Source organism: Stigmatopora argus, chromosome 22, assembly GCF_051989625.1.
Source record: "Stigmatopora argus isolate UIUO_Sarg chromosome 22, RoL_Sarg_1.0, whole genome shotgun sequence".
NCBI classification, from domain to species: Eukaryota; Metazoa; Chordata; class Actinopteri; order Syngnathiformes; family Syngnathidae; genus Stigmatopora; species Stigmatopora argus.
This window is the reverse complement of record NC_135408.1, coordinates 3475944-3497500: the sequence shown is the minus strand read 5'-3', so window position 1 is coordinate 3497500 and position 21557 is coordinate 3475944. Positions and strand designations below refer to the sequence as shown.

At 40.3% G+C, this 21557-nt stretch overlaps 2 protein-coding genes across 6 annotated transcripts in view; one reads left to right on the top strand and one right to left on the bottom strand.

Annotated features, from left to right (window-relative positions):
- Nucleotides 1–11442, top strand: part of LOC144067757 (voltage-gated potassium channel subunit beta-3) — a 28186-nt gene extending 16744 nt beyond the window's left edge. For all 5 annotated transcript variants that reach the window (XM_077591674.1, XM_077591675.1, XM_077591672.1 and 2 more), the window contains 13 exons: nt 2916–2959; nt 3037–3074; nt 3225–3304; nt 3453–3497; nt 4254–4298; nt 5765–5808; nt 6707–6793; nt 7738–7823; nt 7908–8028; nt 8198–8292; nt 8423–8543; nt 8960–9048; nt 9859–11442. In XM_077591674.1, the coding sequence (XP_077447800.1) occupies nt 2916–2959; nt 3037–3074; nt 3225–3304; nt 3453–3497; nt 4254–4298; nt 5765–5808; nt 6707–6793; nt 7738–7823; nt 7908–8028; nt 8198–8292; nt 8423–8543; nt 8960–9048; nt 9859–9948 (985 nt within the window). In that variant the 3' untranslated portion in view covers nt 9949–11442. The remainder of the gene's footprint in view (nt 1–2915; nt 2960–3036; nt 3075–3224; nt 3305–3452; nt 3498–4253; nt 4299–5764; nt 5809–6706; nt 6794–7737; nt 7824–7907; nt 8029–8197; nt 8293–8422; nt 8544–8959; nt 9049–9858) is intronic.
- A 3403-nt stretch (nt 11443–14845) lies between these two features.
- neu3.1 (sialidase 3 (membrane sialidase), tandem duplicate 1) lies at nt 14846–19911 on the bottom strand. The gene is made up of 3 exons (XM_077591677.1): nt 19779–19911; nt 19424–19665; nt 14846–18100 (listed from the first exon to the last, which is right to left on the bottom strand). Exons 2-3 carry the CDS (start codon nt 19646–19648, stop codon nt 17105–17107), a joined length of 1221 nt encoding a protein of 406 aa, XP_077447803.1. The 5' UTR covers nt 19649–19665; nt 19779–19911; the 3' UTR covers nt 14846–17104.
- Between the last annotated feature and the right edge of the window lie 1646 nt (nt 19912–21557).

Here is a 21557-nt window from a genome sequence, read left to right as displayed (position 1 = left end):
AAGAAGTCCCGTGTGCCTCGTGCACGGAATTGCCACTGTTCAAAGTAAATATGTTGCCGGTCTCAGAGGACCCATGCCGTCATCGATGGGAAAAGGTGATGGAGCGACGGCTTTGCGTCCCAGGAATGGGCCCACTTGCCTTTTCTTACATCCTCCTTCCTGCGGCTAAGCAATCCTGACCCTGCTGTAGTGTGCTATTTTGACTGAGTCTAAACAATGAGCATTTCACACCCACACGCCACATTCACACCAGCACGCACGCACACCCGCGCAGCGGGACACAAACGCTTACATGTACAGGAATCTAAAAATAGCTCAGGGGTCAGGCATTAAAAATAGAACAGAGAAAATAAAAGCAAGGCTTTCTAGGCTGAGTCAAAAAGCTTTGACAGACTGTCTTTCTGCATTTGGTTATTTGTGGCGGACACAGGCAGGCAAACAGGCTGTGTAAAGAGGGGGGGGGGGATGCTGGCATTGAAAAGACAGCAGCTAGGAGCACTGCAGTTGTGCTCCTCTCCCACCCTTTTACTTGGCCTCCAATTAGAATTTAGAGCGCACACATGCAGAAGGAGAGCCTGCATCAAGCCATTTCATCTGGACATGCTCCCGTAGTCACAAAGGCAGCTCCGTTTTGCCCTTCAAAACTCGGCCGTCTGGGTAATCCAGACTGGCATGTTGGGTAATAGAGCTCTCCTCGACCCCTGCTGGTACATTTTGGGCCATTTAGCGCTCCGGCCCGAGGCCCGCTTCCCCGCGGCTATTTCGCTCAAGCTACTGTGAGCTGTTAACATATGAACGGCAGAAGGTCAATTGTTCTGATAGCAATTAGACACATTTTAACCACAGGCGCATTGGCACCGAGCAGTGCAGTATGAGCAAGTGTTCACATGTCCACTAAAGCTCATTTGCTTTAGGAAGATGGATTCGATTTATCATTTATTATATCCCAGTGGGGTCCAAACTATGGTTTTTATTGGCCCTCAGCAAATTGTGAAAATATAATTAGATATGATCCTCATTTTAACAAAGAAAAGTGGAAGGATTTCAAGTTGGCCTTCGCAATATAATTCTGTATAATATTGTATTGTTTCTTATTGGATCATCTATTGCAAGAGTGTCAGACTCGGGTTGGTTCGCGGGCCGCTTTAACGTCAACTTGATTACACGTGGGCCGGACCATTTTAGATATAATATTTAGATTTCTTTTTTATAAATGGATTAAAAGAACTGGATTAAGACCCCTGAATATTCAGTTTTTTATAGATCTAAAACAATGTTTATTTTAGCTTTTTTTTAATGTATTTTTAGATTTTACAAAATAATTTTCGAACTAAAAACACAGAAAAAAATGATTAAAAAATTACAATTATTGATTTAAAAGGGGGAAAATCAGGAAATTTAATATACATCTATACTCTTCATTTTAATTTGATCCTAAAACAGAAAGTCGGCACTCATGATTTACTTTCCCGGGCCACACAAAATGATGCGGCGGGCCAGATTTGGCCCCCGGGCCGGCACTTTGAAACATGTGATCTATTGTATCAATTTGGATCCTTCATTCGCAGTAGCTATGATTTTCTCCCCTGAATATTTCGAGACCTCTTCATATTGCATGTACCACACCCCCCTTTACTTTATTTTTTGTATATATAAATTGTACATTGTCAACAATATCAACCAATCAATTTTGTTTAAAATGGGAAATCATTAAAAATTGTGGAATGCATATACAGTGGTACCTCGACATACGAGTGCCCCGACATACGAGAAATTTGAGATGAGTAAAATTTCGGGCAAATATTTATCTTGAGATACGAAACAAATTTTGATATACGAGTATACAGCGGACGCGAGAAGCTGCTCATAAGAACATCATGGGCACTGTCTTTCTGGTCGCAACTCCCTCATGTAATGTCTCTACGAGCACTGGGTGGAGCGTTGCATTTTTTCAGTTGTTTTTTTTTCGTCGCTAATACGAGAGGAGTACTACTTCCCGGGCAAGTTGGCAAGTGGTTGTGCGTTATCCTATTGTGAGGACATTTGTGTGCATCATTTTGGGAATATTTTGAAGGGAATACAAAAGCAAACAACCCTCGATAGGTTGCATCTGAAAGTCATGGTGGAGACGGAGCAAATATAGAGCTAACTCGGGAGAAGAAAGGTATAAAAATTAATAACAAAATTAGAATTAAGTTTAGTGTAAGGTTAGATTAAATTTATTTTAGAGTGTCTGCATCGTAATCCAAGTTCATTTAAATTTGTTTGTTATGTTACGAGCACGTTGCAGTGCAAAAAGTCCCCCCCTCTCTGTCTGTCTCTCTCTCCTCCGCGAAATCGTCTAATTTTAGTACTATTAAACAGAATTTAGTAGTATTAAACCACTAGTCATTTGTTACTTTGTTAATAGATGGCGAATTAGATCAAATAAAAATGTTTTTCCAATCCAATATCCTGTTTTGGGTGTTTTTTCAGAGGGTTATAACGAATTTATTTGTTTTTAGTTAATTTCTATGGGAAACGTTAATTTGAGTTACGAGTAAATCGACATACGAGCTCAGTCCCGGAATGAATTAAGCTCGTATCTCGAGGTACCACTGTATTTACTATTTAGTATGCAAATGTTCAATTCATGACATTTGTTGAAAAAGTGGAGATGGTAAAATAACGGCATACATGACGTTTATTTTCTCTCCTTTCTCATTAGGATTCGCTGTATTACTATTGATCAATGTATCAATAACTGTCAAGTAATTTGTGTAAGATCATCTGTGGAAAACAATAATGTTGAGTCGTGAGCGTTGAAAAACGCGAGGGGTATATTTGCTGAAAATATCCCTGTACAAAATGTATGGTGATCATTTTGTTTGAGGGAAATTGATTTCACAGCTTTCCTTTCTCGTGTCTCGTCGCAGGAACCTCGGCAAGTCCGGCCTGCGTGTTTCCTGCCTCGGTCTAGGTGAGTTCCAAAGCATGACACAGAATCTCATTTTTTCTTACGGCCTTAAATGTAACACCCACAACTCTTTTAATCAGGCACATGGGTGACGTTTGGGTCGCAAATATCTGACGAGGTGAGCATCCTTTTAGTGTGGGGGCAAGATTCAAAATAAATCAATAGCCACAGACTCAGTATTCTTTATCATGAGGCTATCAGATGTGGACTGATCGCCACATATCCATTACATTGCTTTCAGTTTCAGCCTTTCTTTTTCTCTTGTCAGATGGCAGAGAACCTGATGACCGTAGCATATGAAAACGGGGTCAACCTATTTGACACTGCCGAGGTTTACGCTTCAGGAAGGTCAGGACTCATATACGACAGTTTACTATGTATATAGTAAAATAAAAATGACCTTCAATTTGTTTTAAGTCATCTATCAATTCACGTGTATGCATTTGTAATGGTTTATTATGAAGAAATTAAATTGCCTTTATGTGTCTCTCCACAGAGCAGAGATGACGCTGGGAAAAATTATTAAGAAGAAAGGATGGAGGTCACTTACTACTACTTATCTCAATAATGCATGTGAAATCCATTTTTGGTGGCAAAGCAATACATTGCAGTAGTGCCTTGATTTTCAAGTTGAGGTCATCAAAGAATCATTTCAATGCGTGTGTTATAATTTCAACTTTCTAACTCAAATATAGTTGTAATTTCAACTTTCTAAGTCAAATATATCAAAATGAACTGAAATGCCTTGCATTTTAGCCCTAAAATATTTAGCCACTCTCACTCAAAATTTTTTATCCTTTCATTTCATTAATTTTGTGAGTCGCAAGGGTGCCGTAGTCTATCCCAGCTAACTATGGGTGTTGGCAGGGGACACCCTGACTAAGTTGCCAGCCAATCACAGGACACAAGAAAACAAACTATTACCGCACACACTTATTAAGTTTTGAGTGTTCAATTAGCCTTACCTCTATGTTTTTTGGAGATGTGGAAGCGAACCCCACAGAAAACCCACACAGACACGAGAAGAACATGCAAACTCCACATAAGAAGGCCCCACCATTGATCCAGTGTTTAAAACACACACACACACACACACACACACACACACACACACACACACACACGTGGCAGCAACTTATTTCTGAAGAAAAAACACCCGCACACTGTTCTAAATAATTACAAGAAGAATCAAGGAGTAAATTGATTTGTACATAATTTGAACTGTTTTAAATGTTGTGGATTTGTAGTTATTATTTCTTTCGAAGCTTAGGATTTAATCATTCTTATCTTCTTCTAGACGCTCAAGTTTTGTAATCACTACAAAGATCTACTGGGGTGGCCAGTAAGTATTAAAGTTTTTTTTTTTTTTTTTCGGGACAGTATTAGCCCTTTCATGCATGAACCAAGATTTTTTTTTGTAAATGTTTCTATTTTGTACCCCTAATTAGACATCCAATTGTAGTATTACTGTTGCCGCAAGTATTTAATTGAAGGATCAATCTTTGGGTAAAATCCATTATTTAAATAGTTCATTCATTCATTAATTCATTTTCTGAACCACTTTATCCCCATTAGGGTCGCAGGGGGTGCTGGAGCCTATCCCAGCTGACTCCGGGGGCGGGGGACACCCTGAATGGGTGGCCAGCCAATCGCAGGGCACAAGGAGACGGACAACCATTCACGCTTACACTCATACCAATCAGCCTACATACATATTTTTTGGAATGTGGGAGGAAACTGGGGTACCCGGAGAAAACCCACGCAGGCCCAGGGAGAACATGCAAACTCCACACAGGTGGACCTCTTGGATTTTAACCCAGGACCCCAGAGATGTGAGGCCGACGCGCTAACCACTCAAGCCGCCGGGCCGTGATAAATTGAAGTGAAGGAATTACAGGTGATATAGAATGATCACCAAGTCAAAAATAAAAATGACTGCACTATTGTAATTTTAAATGTACAAAACACATTTGGCGCTCAAATCCACCAGGTAAAAAAAAAAATCACTACAATTATATAGTTATTCCAGCTAAAAGAATGCATCAGTGACACCTACTTTTATCAGCAATTCTGGTAGTGAAATCCCAACCAAAATAGATGAACATTTCTAGATTTGACAGTACGGTCACATGCGAACCAGAGAATAACGCGGCTATGAATACCAGGCTGCAAAAATTCTGGGTGTGACATCATTGTTTTAAGTGGGCGGGGCCAAAGCACCTGAGAAAGGAAAACTAATTAGAACCTAATTTGATTATTGAGCATTCACAGTCACCTTTGGATACATTTGACTCCAAAAAGTAGTTGGCTGTCAATTTAAGGCCACATCTCATTTTCTGAACCGCTTTGTCCTTATTAGGGTCGCGGGGGGTGCTGGAAACTATCCCAGCTGACTCCGGGCCAGAGGCGGGGGATACCCCGAATCGGTGGCCAGCCAATCGCAGGGCATAAGGAGACGGACAACCATGCACACCCAAACCCATACCTAGGGGCAATTTAGAGTGTCCAATTAGCCTACCATGCATGTTTTTGGAATGTGGGAGGAAACCGGAGTACCCGGAGGAAACCCACGCAGGCCCGGGGAGAACATGCAAACTGCACATAGATGGACATGATCTGGATTTGAACCCAGGACCCCAGAGCTGTGAGGCCGACGCGGTAACCACCCAAAATAACGATAACTTTTGAATTGATGCCCAGTACAGTGGCCATAGTCTGTAACAGGATTAATATTCCTTTCAAACCACCATCTTTCCTTATTAGTTGTGCTCAATATCAATTAATCTATTTCATATTGTCACTTTGCAGAGCAGAGACAGAGAGAGGGCTCTCCAGAAAGCACATTATTGAAGGTAAAGTATGATCCCATTGCTTTTTGTATGAGGTTGCCTGGCAGGAATTCCAGACTCAGGGTCAGCCAGGGGTAGAAAAGAATATGGCGAAGCTGCCATGGAAAATGCACCACGGGATCGTTGTTTTTTCAGCCGCTTAATCGTCTCTTCCCGTACAACTTAATCCGTAAGAAGGCTACTTTTGTTTGTTTACCGCGCACTGTGTAGGATGTCCTTGGGCTGTCCAATTAAATAAGGATTTGAATAGGCGCCATTGTCATGAGCCTTTTGATTTGAGGTCATTACGTAACAGGTCAACTGTGTGCAGCTTTTAACGTTTGCACGGCATGCTGGGACGGCGCTCGTACTTGGGCTTTTAATCGGCTTGGGGCCTGTCACTAAAATGCGGGCAAAAATGATGACACACACGAGGTCAGAACCGTGACATTTGATAGGAATACATAACAGACATAGTTAAAGTTGACATATCCCTTTCTAAAAACAGATTTGTTTCCAAGCTTGCGGCATGCTACGGTATGGTTAAAATTGGATCCCGCTCAGAAGTCTGCTTTGATTTATGCTTTTTTCATGAGTCACATGACTTCATTCCAATAGGACTTCTCTTCAAGGATCACCATGAGGCTGACATTTGGCATTTGTTTTTTAAATAACATGGCGACGGCCACGCAGATCGCTGTAAAACTCTTGTTTTTTTTCGAGTTGTGCAATAATATTCCCATCCCAAATAATGCCGAGATAAAGAGGTCTTCTACAAATTAATTTTGTAGTGTTCGTTTTCACTAGCAATATATTTTCTATAAGCCAAAAAGGAACGAAATGTTGGAACTGAATTGTGTTTTTGGTAGTTTTACACCTTAACATTATGTGCCATTTTGCATCATGGTGTCTTATTTGGCAGGTTTAAGAGGATCCTTATCAAGACTCCAGCTGGATTATGTGGACATTGTCTTTGCCAACAGAAATGATGTCAACAGTCCCATGGAAGGTGATCTGAAATATGCTTAAGATCACATGTTGCTATTGAAGTCCCACTATCAGCTCAGTACTTTACTGAATTCCATAGATTGGACTTGACCGAGCCACAACTCTTTCTTTGTGAAAGAAACCATAAAAAGCGCAAAACACAGTTTTAATCATATTTCGCTGTTGGCAAGGAAGCCACAGTGACTTACGGGAAGTGATGTAGCGGGAGATAGGCTTTTTCATCCGTTTGGTGGCCAATGTTTTATTTGTTTATTCCAAGAAATTATGGGGAAATGGTTAGTTGGAAATTGCTTCAACACAAAGACAGCCCATGTAAGCGTTTATTGTTTTCCATCGGAACAAGCATTACGTTAAGTGGATTGAGCACATAGCAGTGTCCCTGTCGCTAATTAGCCTATTCTCTTGTTGAGATCCAAACAATTTACTGAAAACTGCTTTGACCAAGTGACAAATGGCAAGTTGCCAATGAAGAGTTGTTACCAACAACATTGGAACCGAAACAAGAATGCTTTAGCATTGGCCAGCATCGCTAAAAACCCATCAGTAAAAAAATCCTGCTGTCAACATTCAATAATGATCAGTTATTAGTTTTTAAATCCCTATGCTTGCTTGTAAAATCGAGATGCATAAATATAAGATATTTACCATTCAGTAGGCGCCCAAAATCTGATGTTAATAAAACCAAAGACGCCTCTGTATCGGGTGCTTGTTCACTCATTTGCGTCGTGTTATGGTGATTGTTCCTCTGGTTTGAATTTGAATGTTTAATCTCGACAGAATCGTGTTTTTTGGGACTTACGTCCTCCTCTAACCCACTTTCAATTTCATATTACGACTCGTCACGCGATAACAACAACGAGTCTCACCTAATGTTTTCCATTGAGTAATACGCCGTTTGCCACAATACCTTTACATAGTGTTTACATTTTGAATGCTTTTTAACAGAGATCGTTCGGGCCATGACATTTGTCATAAACCAGGGCATGGCCATGTACTGGGGCACCTCACGCTGGAGTGCCATGGAAATAATGGTGAGCACTCATCAGTGGTTTTCATTTCCCTGCTGTTGATCAATGCAGATTGCTAAAAAAAAATCCAATTTTTTCCTTCATCAGGAAGCCTACTCAGTGGCCCGCCAGTTCAATTTGATCCCACCTGTGTGCGAGCAGGCAGAGTATCACTACTTCCAAAGGGATAAAGTAGAAGTGCAGCTCCCAGAGCTCTACCACAAGATCGGTAACAATCCTGTCAACAATGTACCATGATTATGTTCTTGTACCATTGGCGGCGATCAAATGATGGCAGTCAAGTTCTCCCTGCTCAAACGAATCGGATGCCTATCTCCGTCAATGGCAGCTAGTGAGTTAACTGTTGAATAGTCAAACATAATTTGTCTGTTTTCAAGGTGTCGGAGCAATGACCTGGTCACCGTTGGCGTGCGGATTGATCACTGGCAAGTACAGCGACGGAGTGCCAGAGTGCTCCAGAGCAGCAATGAAGGTCAGTTTGATTTATGCGGCCCTCCCGGGGGATTCCGCAGTAATTCCCCACCCAATCAGTGAGATCTTTTAGCCAGAAATCACTAAAGAAGCACTTTACCTACTGTTTTCCCCCTTGCATTTGGCTGAAGGGGTACCAGTGGCTGAGGGAGCGGGTGAACAGTGAAGAGGGGCGGAGGCAGCTAGCTAAAATCAAGGAGCTCCACCTACTGGCAGACAGATTGGGATGCACCGCCGCGCAGTTGGCCATCGGTAACGCCCATTAAATGCTGCAATTGTTTTTCTTTTTAAACATCGCTTTCTAATTTGTTGCTATAGATACATTAAGACTCCAGAAAAATAGCGTTGCTGCAATGAACAAATCTGTTACACATTTGAGAGGTTTCATATTCCAATCTCACCTAGGGTCATCCTTTATAAAGTTTGAATATTCTATACTTGCTTTGTAATTTTGAGTCCCACCTGTGGTGTCACTAGTTCTATATTAGGGAGTCTAACACTTTGCCTAAAACATACAAGACATTAGGAAAAATATTTACTTTTAAAATTTGAAAAATATCACTCTTCAGGAATGATAAGTAGGGGAGTACATTATCCAAGTTATTATTTATTTAGACTGCTATAAGACTATAGAAAAATCACTTTTCCTGTGTCCTTTGTCCTCACAGCGTGGTGTCTTCGCAGTGAAGGAGTCAGCTCAGTGCTTTTAGGTGTTTCTAACACAGACCAGCTCTTGGAGAATCTAGGCGCACTGCGGGTGAATACAGCTTCTATTTTCTACATTCATCATATAGATTGTAATGCTGAATCACACTCAGTTTAATATAAACGCACCAGTAGTGAAAAATATGCATTAAACAAGCTGCAGACGTAGTCAAGTGGCATATTTGATTTTGAAATAGCAAATACCGTTGATGATGGCATATGAAAATTAGTAATAAAAAAAATCATAAAATTATTCACTCAAACTTAAAAAAATGATTTACAATGAAAAACGACTGAGTGGTTAGCGTGTCGGCCTCACAGTGGGGGTCCTAGGTTCAAATCCAGGTTGGTCCACCTGTGTGGAGTTTGCATGTTCTCCGTGGGCCTGCGTGGGTTTCCTCTGGGTACTCTGGTTTCCTCCCACATTCCAAAATCCTGCATGGTAGGCTGATTGGACACTCTAAATTGCCCCTAGGTATGGGTGTGAGCGTGCATGGTTGTCCGTCTCCTTGTGCCCTGCGATCGACTGGCCACAGATTCAGTGTTTCCCCCGCCTCTGGCACGAAGTCAGCTGGGATAGGCTCCAGCACCCCCCGCAACCCTAATGAGGATAACGCGGTTCAGAAAATGAATGAAAAACTCTACAATTTCTCTAGCGAGATTTTTTTTATCACTAAAAATAAATGCTTGACTGGAGACTTAATAAAAAGGTCAACATTAATGCATTGAATATTTACATTATACGTTGTCCTTCACTGTTTGAGATGCATTTATGTTTGTAATAATGCTGTAATCCTAAATTAGAACACTTTACCGTATTTTATTTACAGTGCACCCTATTTCTCTTGAACCACTTTTTCAGATTTTATCTCAAATGAGCCCACAAACAGTCACGGAAATGGATGCTGTGCTGGGAAACAAGCCACACTTAAAGAAGGAGTCTCGAGCTTGAAAGTCCAGCATTCGACGAGAGGAAGAAAAACAAGCAAGAAGACTTTGCTTTTTTTTCTCTGCCGTATATTCAACAACTTGCATGTTCTCAGCAACATTATGCTTCAAAGAATGAGCGCATAAACCATTGTGCGCAGTACATTGTATCACATATGGGAAAAAAAATTGAGGTTGCTAATCAGAACAAAAAAAAAAAGTCATTTTAATAGTCACTGGCAGGATCATTCTGTCTTCAGTGAAGCTACTTGTGGACTTTTGACGTGAAAAGAAAGTCGACGACGCCATGAAAGCGGACTATTTTAATGGTGCGTTAATGGTGGGCATTACTACCACCGTATGTCTGCTCTCTGAACCGTGGGCCTAACGACAGAGGAAGCAGCAAGAGGAGGGCAAAGGTAAATTTTCATGTGCCCAACATTTACATTAGTGTGCATGCAACTGGTCTGGCAAACATTCACTGCTTTACCAAGTTGGGCACAGCAGATCACTTGAGTGGTTAAAAAAATAAGAAAAGAAAACAACGACATCACATGCTTTTTAGAAATAGGCAAATTACTCAGAGGTATGAAAAAAATGCACTAAGAATATGAGATTCTAGTTTACAAAGTTTGGCGGAGAACTTCTGCTCTTAATGAAAATGAATGCGTATCAAAAAGTAGCTGAAAGATTGAAGTCTGTGGATAATTGTGAGTATTTTCATGCATTATTTTGAAGGAACACCGTCTAAGTATGTTTTCTAACCTTGCAAGTCTCTTGGCAGTGTCTTTTTTTCGGCTCTTTTGTTCCTCAACTGTGCGCATGTCCCTTTAAAGACAGAAAAGCCCCAACAAGGTGAACAAATGTGGCATGGCTTTTATCGGCGGACGTAAGTTGCAATATCCTTGAAACCTGAATTTTACGGTAAATCTGAAGCTCCATGTGATGTTTAAAACAATTAAATGTAGAAAGTCAATTGTAAAAGTCTTGGTAACACGGGGTGAGATTTAGCCAATGTATGCTGTTTGTTTTGTGGGTTTTTTTGTACATGGAAGCTTTTTATTGCTTCTTCAATCAGTTCTCGGGAAATTCTGTTTTAGTTTTATGAATACTCTTTGTTCCCATGATTTTTCCTTTAGTTTTCTATGACTTTTATGTAGAGTTAGGGGCTGTGTTCCTTTTGTCGTTTCCCATGAAAATAACCACCGTCTGGACTTCTGGGTGGAATGTTTTGATGATCAAGTGTATATAGGCCTGTCTGTTTGGCGGCAAGGCTCAGAGGTTCATTTAGAAATCACGACGGAATTGCCCCGTTACCCTGTGACCATGACTGAGTGTTGCGTCCCGTGTACATGAACTATTCAATCCAAACTATGAAAATGTAAACTTTGCCTGCATTAATTCTATTTTACTGTCTTGCAACAAAGAGAAAGGGGGATGAGGGGCAACAATCCATGCTGAATGTAATGTGTCTGTTGCTGCGTCTAAAAGGAAAGCACATTACATGATTTGAAAGGTCTCGCTCTTGTTTTTCGTGTCTTGTAAAAGGGTATCAAAATGATTCACAAGTAGGCTTTAAAACAACTGATGCGTTTAATTCCAAGTAGTTGCCAATTTGTTCAAGGGATGACTTGCATTTGGAAAAAGAAAGTATTTCTTTTCTTTGAGAATCAATGTAATTCAATGGAAAGAATTTCAGTAAGATCCCTTTCACTTGATTCTTTTCGCATTTGCAGTTTACATACCGTATTTATATAGTATAGTATAAGGTGCATCCGTGTTTAACGCATAATTTGTGACTAAAAATGGGTATACATCCCTTTCACTTGATTCTTTTCGCATTTGCAGTTTACGTACCGTATTTATATAGTATAGTATAAGGTGTATCCATGTATAACGCGCACCCATAATTTGTGACTATAATATACATTTTTTTTCCAGTTTTTCTCAGCTCACACCAAGGATTGCACCAGTACTGGTAACTGGCAAATGCTTCTAACCCAACTGACTTCGGGCGAAAGCTAGACTACACCATAGACTGGTCGCCAATCAGCCGTAGGGTACACACAGAGACAAACGACCATCCACACTCACAATCATACCGCCACCAGCGGGAATTGAGCCCGCGCCTATCCACACGGAAGTCAGGCGAGTGAACCTCTACACCACAAGGCAGACTATTGCTTAAGGTAATTATGGCAACTATATATATTAAAGTTCAGTTCTGCAATGTGTACCCATCTATCAATATACAGCATATCCATTTGGTGACATTTAACATTCCTCTCTGTCTGTCATGATATACCCAAACACAGCTATAACCTATTGGTTTCAAAATAAAATCAATAACAGCAAGTACAAAATGAATCAAGGACTGAGGGCTCACTTCCAAAATGACTCATCAGCCCAGAGGCATAAAAAGAGAAACCGAATTGCGCGAATGCCCTCTACTGTAGGTTCCAAGAACCTACAGGAAACAATAAGTGCGCAATTGATGAGCTGTGAGAGTCAATGCATTAACGTCCCTACAATGTACCTACCGAATCCGAGCAGTCTAAAACTATTCTAAAAAATTTAAAAAGTGAAACTACTGAGCTGCACTCATCAAGAGTGTTCTCGTCAGCTATAATATTAAAGAAACATTAGTCTAAAAAAATAATTTTAAAAAGTACATACATTTTGGCTTTAAAGAATTCCCTAGTAAAAGCACCCATCAAAACTCACATTAAATTGTTCAAAAGCTACCCTGAATATTGCATCTTATAGATAGGAGCACACTGAATCATGCAGCAAATCCGTTCTGCTAACACTGGTGAACTTCATTGAATATCATCGAGATGACAAGTCCTTGTGTGGGATACAAATTAGCATATGTGCGGAAAGATTATGACCAAAACAGTGAGCAGAAACTACAAAAGATATGAAAAATGTGACTCATAATGTGATTCATTCAATCTGGGAAGTTGCCGGTTGGTGAATGCGATGAAAAATAAAATACAGGGAAGGAAGATCCATATTTTCAATAAAGTGCTCTTTGTATGCATAGCATCAGCATAATTTCCTTCACATTCTTCAGCACAGACACAACGATTAGTCCTGCGTTTTTTCAATCTTCATTCTCTCTCCGTAAGATAACATATATAAATACTACCGGATTTTCTCGCATATTAGCCGCCTCCCCCTATAAGCCGTACAGTCATACCTCTACTTAAGAATGCCTCTAGGTACGAAATGCAAATGAGTGACTCGAGATACGAAAGATCCAAGTTACAAAATCCCCCAAAAAGTAAATGCATTTCCTTATCCGTTATTTTATTTTGCATTCCCCTTATTAAGCGATTAAAAACTGTACAAATTCAACGTGGCACATTTTCACACACACAGACACACGTAAAAGTCTAAAATGTACCACAAAATGGACGGCTCTTGGCCCTGGTTGAACCACTCTTGCCGCCATCTGGCGGACAAACACGGGTCTTACATCTGTAACACCGCGGAGGGAGATATTTCAGCAACGCAGGGCACATTTTCAAATGCTTTATTTATTTTAAGACATTAATAAATCATTTCCTTATAATTTTTGTGTGTTTCCTCACATCTTTCATAGAAAATTGGGACAGTTTCGCCAATTTTAAAGGGTTTAGTTTGTAGTTGTGTGAGGACCGTGGAACGAATTAGAGAATTTACATATAAAGTACACCTCTACTTACGAAATTTTCAAGTTACGAAAAGTCTTGGAACCAATTAATTTCGTAAGTAGAGGTACGACTGTACTCTTAAAATTGCCTTAAAATCTTTGAATTTGACAATTTATCTCGGATAAGACGCCCCCTCATTCACAATTTTCACCTCCATATTCATGGTTTTAATAGGGAGTACGAATGTGTTACTTTGAAGGGAAAATCTTAAGAAAATCATTGCACATGGTATTTCTAAAGATACTGTATAAATCGATTGCTGGATTGCACATTCCTAAAGGGTGTTGCCTGCACGTAGACAAATTCAAAAAGGAAGTCACGTGAGCAATACAACCAGGAAGCGTGTGCTTAGCGGTCTGGTTTGTCATCCCTAGGTAAGATGGCGGCGCCCTGAGCGAGCAATGACAGTAAGTGACACACAAGTAAGTGAGTTATTTCATATTTTATGCAAAATACATGTTTTTTCTTGAATTTCATTCATAGACATCAGAATAAATTTGTTTTGGGTTAAGGCGTTTCGTCCTTGTCACCTTGCAGTTTCGTGGATATCAATCAAGTCTAATTTGTGCGCATATAAGCCGTACCCTTGATTCAGTCATTAATTTTTTTGAGATAAATATGGCGAGAAAATACGGTAAATGCATGTTCACATTTCACGAATACTTTTGATTAAAGGTGAAATTTTCTGCATGACTGCACATGACCAGCTCTTGCCTTTGGGAAATTTAAATAGCACAAGTGATCAATTGTTTGTCAGGGATAGAAAGAAAAGCCTGATTTCTTCAAGAGGCAGAAAACAGATTAGCAGTATATTCTGTGTTAGGGATCATGTTTACTGTTAGAAGTCAGTGTTCTCAAACTAGCAAACACATAAAAACATCGAGACAGACTTTTTGATTATCAAAACGTCACACGATACAATTTGTTATTCTTTCACAAGCCAAAGTTTGTTTCAAGTTTAACTGGACTGAAAAGAACACACCCAGAGAGAGTATTTTCTGTTTGAGAGGCTCATGCTGGTATGCAGAGTAAAATAAAACGTAAATGTAAGATCAAGAGTCTACAATAGCATACCTAATAAAATATTTTGAATAATTAACATTTTCTTAGGCCAATAGTACTGTTAAACTAAAAAATAGTTGCATGTTTACCATTATTCTCCTTTTATAGTCATGTAATTGTTTGTGGAAAAACTATTCTAGGTATTTCACATGCAGACACAAAGGAATTGATTGCTTTTATTTTATAAAAAGAACAAATGCCATGCAGCTTTTTTCACTTTTCACTACAGTTGGCAAAAACACAGACAGTGGCTTACGAAATCATGGGCATTGCCAGAATGGAGTCCTAAATTGATAGATATTAGAGGGGTCTTTTTCCAGGCAAGCTTCACAAGAAGTTAGTGGATTTTGTACAGAGTAATGGATAACTTTTTTTGAGGATGAGGAGGGTCACATATGCAGTAGAGTAATACATATACACGTTGTTCTGATTTAAACAGTTGCATCATGTAATATAGACAAGATACTTTAGCGGACATAGCAGGATTTTGGTATGGTTTTCTACTAAATTCTTGTGAGGCCAAGATTCAAGAGACTTTCCAGGAGTACTACGCAGTTACAAAAACATATATTTTGGGGAACGGATTGTGAATCTTACAATTAGCCATTTTGTTTACAACAAACAAAAGCATGGTAAAAATCCTCTAATATCTTGCCTGCACCCTTATTTGGCACACTTTGATTATTTGATATGACAAAGTAGTTCATTTCCCCTTTGCTCGAAGCCTGAACGAGACGGCCAGGTGAATCACAGTACAATACTCTATACTGAAATTATAGGAAAGCTGAATCACAGAAGAAAGGCTGCACTCCTTAATTGAAGGCAAATCAGACCAGATAGGAAAAATCTATCATGTTTAATAGGATTCGGCAAGGAACGCTTGTCAAGCATGCGACAAAAACAGTCAAGTAAATGGCTGAGCTGCATGCTTCAGATCAGCCATCAAACTAGCATAATAACGTATGTGCTCAAATAGTGGCTTTCACTGTCGTCCAGCTCTTTTTACAAATAACAGCCATATCCTAAAATGTATTAAGTAAAAAGTACAACTTGTGCAGCAAGTAAAAACCTTAATAAAATCAGAGTACAGCTCACTTTAACTAAGTAACTCTTTCATTTATAAAAAAAATACCTCAAATTCATCTCCTGGTTTGCAGAAAATCAACTCACAAGAACAAATCCCAGGTAAGTCCTTCCAAAAAAATCAATCAACATCATTGTGTTAAGAAAAGCAAACTTTTGCTTGATGCAAAAGTAAGAATTTTCCATTCCATCCAAATAATCCAAGCCACTATTTGAGGAAATACGGTAGCACATTAGACTTGATTATACATTGAGATGTAAATAAGTAACCACCGAACCAAATGACTCCTGCATGGCTGTGCATTTCCACAAAGAGGAACACTAGGAAACATAAAGGAATGATGCATTGTTTCATGCTTTGATTTTAACTCATTCACTACCATTGACGTTGATAGAGCTATTCTAAAAATGAACCATTTTATTTAACCATATAGTAATTTTGGCATTAAACCCAAACTAAGGAAAGACGTCAACAGCAGTCCTGTTGTTATCACACTTCATTCTGACCGGTGTTCTGTCATATTTTGCTACCTATCAGAAGTTGCTACTTTGCAGTTCTGTAATTGGATTGGATTGGATAACTTTATTCATCCCGTATTCGGGAAATTTCATAGTGGCAGTAGCAAGAGGGTGATTAGACAGAACAATAATAATATAATATTCGGCTTCTTTTGTCAAGAAGCTCTCAAACACTGTTGACTGGAGCAGAAGAACCATTAGAATATTGTTCCCCATGAGCAGAAGAAAGAAGAAGTATTCACTTAGTAACGTTAGCACAATTAAATCTTCAGAACTACAATGGGCGCAGCAATTGCACAGCAAAATTGACAAAAGAAAACAAAATTGGATATCAGAAAAAGCTTCGGTAGCAAAATCTGATAAAGGAGCAAAATTTCCTGGTGTGAGCGCCAAATTGAAAACAAGCATAACGAGACTGACACGTTTGAGCACAGCATTAATGTTACGTCATTGGTAACTCATTAAGTGCCATTGACAGCCCTAGACGTCCCAGTCCAAATGGATTGGATGTCTAGGGCTTACTTTTGAGGCATTTTTTCCAGATGTTTGCCAAAGTGTTCCCTGGTGGTAACACCTAAAGAAATGCTTTGTTTACAAATATTGAAACACGCACAACTACTGGAATGGAGCCGATCTCAGGAACAAATCCGATACTCATCAAAGCGGCAAAAACTTCCGTATCGGGTGCCTATACCGATAAAAAGTATTGAATCCGGACGTCACTAAACATGATCATTCAATGGCAAATCCCAATTCAAACTGATTTAACAGACGTTAATGCCAGTGAATGAGTTAAATACACGAATCGTCTGCGGTTATTTAGTACGGCTTCCTGTTTGCTTGCATGACTTCTTGAAGCGTGAAGGACATGAATGCGATCTGCTCAAGTTCGCTTTCCTTGCCGCACTCCATAACGCACGAGAAGCGATCGTTGTCGCGGTTGTAGGCCAAGTCCGAATAGCCGCTGGGCCCGCCGAAGACGATTCTGGGCCTGTCCCAGCCTCTGGAATGCAGCGGGGATCGGTTTAAGTACACGCCCATGTCCCGCCGGCTATGCGAGCTGGTCGGGTGCATGAAGAGGAGCCAGGTTTGAGTGTCCGGCGAGACGAGGGACGCCTCACAGGCTTTGCTCTCGGGGTCCTCGCTGGGGAGGAACTCGGGTGCGGGGAAGCCGATGACGCTTCCTTGGCAGCCCCTGGGTTGCTCCACCAGCTCAGGTGCCGTGCGAGGTTTGTCAAAACAGACGCCGCTGTTTTCGCTTAGCGCCTCGCGCCTGTGTCCGCCGAAGTTGCGAGCGTTGCAATAAAGGTGACTGCGGCCTTCATGGTCAATGATCTCCGCCATTTCGCACTCGCACGACTTCTTGAGGAGCATTTTGCCCACCTGCCATGTCTTGCCCAAGTCTGCGCTGTAGATGGTCAACGCGCGGGGGTAAACGGTGTGCGGGATGGGGAACGAGAAGCAACGGTACGGAGTGTAATATGCGTAAGCGGGGATAATCAACCTCCCGTTCTCAAGTTGGACCCCGTGACCCGGCCCCACTGCGAACGTGGCCCACTTGCAGATAACTTGTCCTAACACGCTATCCGTCAGGTCCTTGACCTCGCTCCAGTTGTGGCCGTCATCGCCGCTGCTGATATAGCAAAGACGTGTCTTGTTCTTACCTGTGTGGATCTGCCATTGCTCCGATGTGTTACCCAGGATGCAGACGAAGAATAGAAACAAGGTGCTGGTGTTTTTCTCAAACACGGGGCAGGGGTTCATGCTGCGGTGATCGGGCAGGCATGCGCTTGACAGCTCCTCACTCGAAAGCCACTGAAAGGAGATGACTGGGTTTAAACGTGTCATGTTTTGTTGGGGATTTTGTGTGTGTGTGTGTGTGCTTTTTCCTTGTGTGTGCTGTCTGGGTGATGTGTATGTCTCACCTCTTATGTCCCTCTAGTTTCCCTTCCTCTTGCGTCCAGATGTTTGTAGTTTATAATTAGTCCGTGAATTTAAGGGAAGTGTTTGGTGACATTTTTGGTGGGAGTATTACCGCATGTACCTGGTGTTTCCCCGTCCACATAAGTCATGTTTTCTCCACTTTTTTCCTGCCTCATCCTGGGTTCTGTCCTCGCCACGCACCCATGCGATCATAACAGAATACTCCCACCAAAAGACAACACCAAACACTTCCCTTAAATACATGGACAAGGCCTAATTATAAACTACAAACAGCTGGCCACGTGAGGAAGGGAAACCAGGAGGGACATAAGAGTTGAGATGTACACATCATCCACACAGCACACACAAGGAAAACACACACACACACGCACTTCCACCCAAAAACCCCAACAAAACGTGACAAAACTCAGGAATAGCAGCAAGAAATTTGACAGTCTCAAAATATATGTGATGCTCTTCAATGGCAGCCAATAAGTTGGGTTATTAAAAAAGACTAAAGGAGTTAGAAGAGCAGGAAAGTTGTTGATTGGATTCTTTAATTTGACTGTTGTAAATGATAATATGCAGATGTTATTGTGTAGTCAATGTGAAAACTTCTATTATCAGTCAGGAAAGACAGAGGTTAATCAGTTTGGGTCCAAAACACCAAAGGTCAAAGATCCACGCTCATCTTGGCTCAATGAACTCTGACAGTCCTCAAAGTTTATTACTAACTGAAAAAAAACATTGCCAGAATAAAGGGGATTCTGTCCCAATGAGTGAAGCGAGATACTACTTAATACCCAGCATTAATATTGAAAAAAGGAAACATTCATTTGTATCCAGTAAAATGTGCTGTGCCTGTTTTTTGCGAGCAGGCCTAAAACATATGGAAATTAAGGAACACGGCTGTTTATAGAATAAGGAAGCTCTTTTTTCTTATCAGTGGAATGCAGACTTAAATATCATCCGATATTGTGACCGAATCCAATACAGCAAAAATACCCACATTGGGCACATCACTACTCTATACAACCCCACTAATAATACATTACAGCTCTAATCAAAATGTGTAATCGTTCATTGACTAAATGAAGTTTCTGAGAAACATTTGTGGGGAGAAATGTATACTTTGGATGTCACACTAAACATAGAAGGATTCTCTGTCCGTATCAAGAAAGGCATTCTATGTTGTAGTGACATTTGAATAACTACCTGGACAGTTCCATCATCACTCTGCACCCCTTTTCTCATCACCAGAAGTTTGGCATCACAGTCACGAGAAGATGTCCTCTTCTCTGCAAAAGCGAGAAAGGTGCCACTGTGCCTCAGGTAGATGAGAGCAGGGATTCTGTACGTGGTGCCATTTGGCTCCTTTTCGAATAAAGTGGTTTTCGGCAGGTCCTCGCCACCGCCAGTCTTTGATGGCTTGTGCCCCATGATGTACCAGTTTCTTTCTATATGGGAGCATGCAGCACGTTTATTACCAAGTCACAATATCTTGGCTATTCACATCATCAACAGTTCACATTCGCACACGTTGTGTCGCAAGAAAAATATTAGTATTTACCTCTTCTTGTCACGGTTCACATTTGTCAACCTTGAGCTGATCGACACACCGTCTCATTTCATGAAGCGAACCAAACAGCTGCGGCGATCTTGACGTTGACGCCGAGGGACGAAATCGAACACAAGCGAAGAAGACGGGAAGGGAGGATTACTTCCTACACACTTCCGGTTTCGCTTTATCGTTGCTGTCCCTATCGGGAGCCGCGACGTGCCCCAACATACGTGATAATTCTTCGGTATTAAGTAATTTGTATGATTTGTGAACACTATCCATTGAAACTGCGTAACACATTCAATAACTGAAGCTAAAATAAATAAAGCTCTTGCGATTCGACTATAGAGGCGATAATATACTAGGCATGCGCAGTACATCAGATTCGGACGCCAATATATACATTAAAAAAATCAGTTTAACCTTTAACGCATTAGACTTTTCTCATGGGGTCGTTTGAAGTGAACCGAAGGAGGGGGGGGGTTGGGGGTTGATATTCTCTAATATTATTAGAGAATATCACTTCCCTTTATTAAATAAAATACTAAAAACGTGGCGAAATTTTCTAATATTTTGGTTTATAATAAACTATTAATGTGGCTAAGGTCCTATATTAAGTACATTAGATGTCTAGATTGTCGTTTTTGTTTTTTATTCAATTTATACACGAACAGCAACAATGCTCGTGTCCTTTGAGTTGCCAATAAGCTTTTTAGCGCCACTGAGTGGACAGGAGGTATACAACAGTACATAGTTGAAAGGAAATACTGTGTATATTATCTTTTTTTAAACCACTATTACGCCTTTATTTTATCAAAGTAAACGCAGATTCATTATCAATCAAGGGTTTATGCAAATGGTCCTTTAAATATAAAAACAGGGTGAGTAAGGCCACGGAAAAAGCATACCTTTTTCCTAAACTCATTTATTAACCTCATTTTGGGATGTAGAAAAGGGGGCCTTCTCTAAATAACAAATCAGGGGGAAATACCGAAAGAGTTGCCCATAAATGGGATATGAAGGTGAAATGTGACAATTTATAAATTGACCAGCAGGTGGTGCTAAATGTCAAAGTTAATATAACCGACTGCCTGTTTTTAAACGTATTGAAGATGATTTTTTTATGGGATTCTTTTGTACAGGATGCAAAATTCAGTTTAACACTCTGGAGGTTAATAAATTAAAAACGCAATTTCAGTTAGGTCGGAAAATTGTGTTTAACAGATAAAAACTGAATACAAGAAGATGAAAATCACACCACATCTATATTTTATTGAATACTATGCTGCAAGGACATGGTCATTAATTGATTGTCGTTGTTAACAAAAACAATAATATTAGATTTCATGGCTGCAAGATGTTTCAAAGACTTTGGGCAAGGGGGTAAAGATGGAAAAAAGTTGAGGAACGCCCATGAAACAATTCTTTGGAACAACCCAGAACAAGCATATTGGGTATAAAATGATTTATCCTGAATTCCTCTGTTATTGACAAGCAAACTTGTGGCAAGGTTCACGTCTTTGTGAACAAGTATGTGAGAAAATAGGACAAAGTCACTTAATGTACAATTGCAAAGAATTTAGGGATACTATGGTCCATAATATTCTGAAAAACTTTAGAGAGTTTGGAGAAAAAATATCTGCATGCCTTCCCTGAGCAGGACCAAGAAGCACACGCATTAAATTAAAATTGAGTGGAGGTCAAGGGTTTAAATCATCCAATATGGTTTTTAAGCCCAACACAAGTGTATTCAAACATGCAAATATTTGTCATCCAGGCAATTGACAT

Bases quoted from the DNA above. Each gene is read 5' to 3' on its own strand.
- neu3.1 (XM_077591677.1), bottom strand. From the start codon at position 19,648: ATGGGGCACAAGCCATCAAAGACTGGCGGTGGCGAGGACCTGCCGAAA. The intron at 18,101-19,423 runs GTAGTTATTCAA...ATCTCCTTTCAG, and splicing joins GTGATGATGGAACTGTCCAG to TGGCTTTCGAGTGAGGAGCT.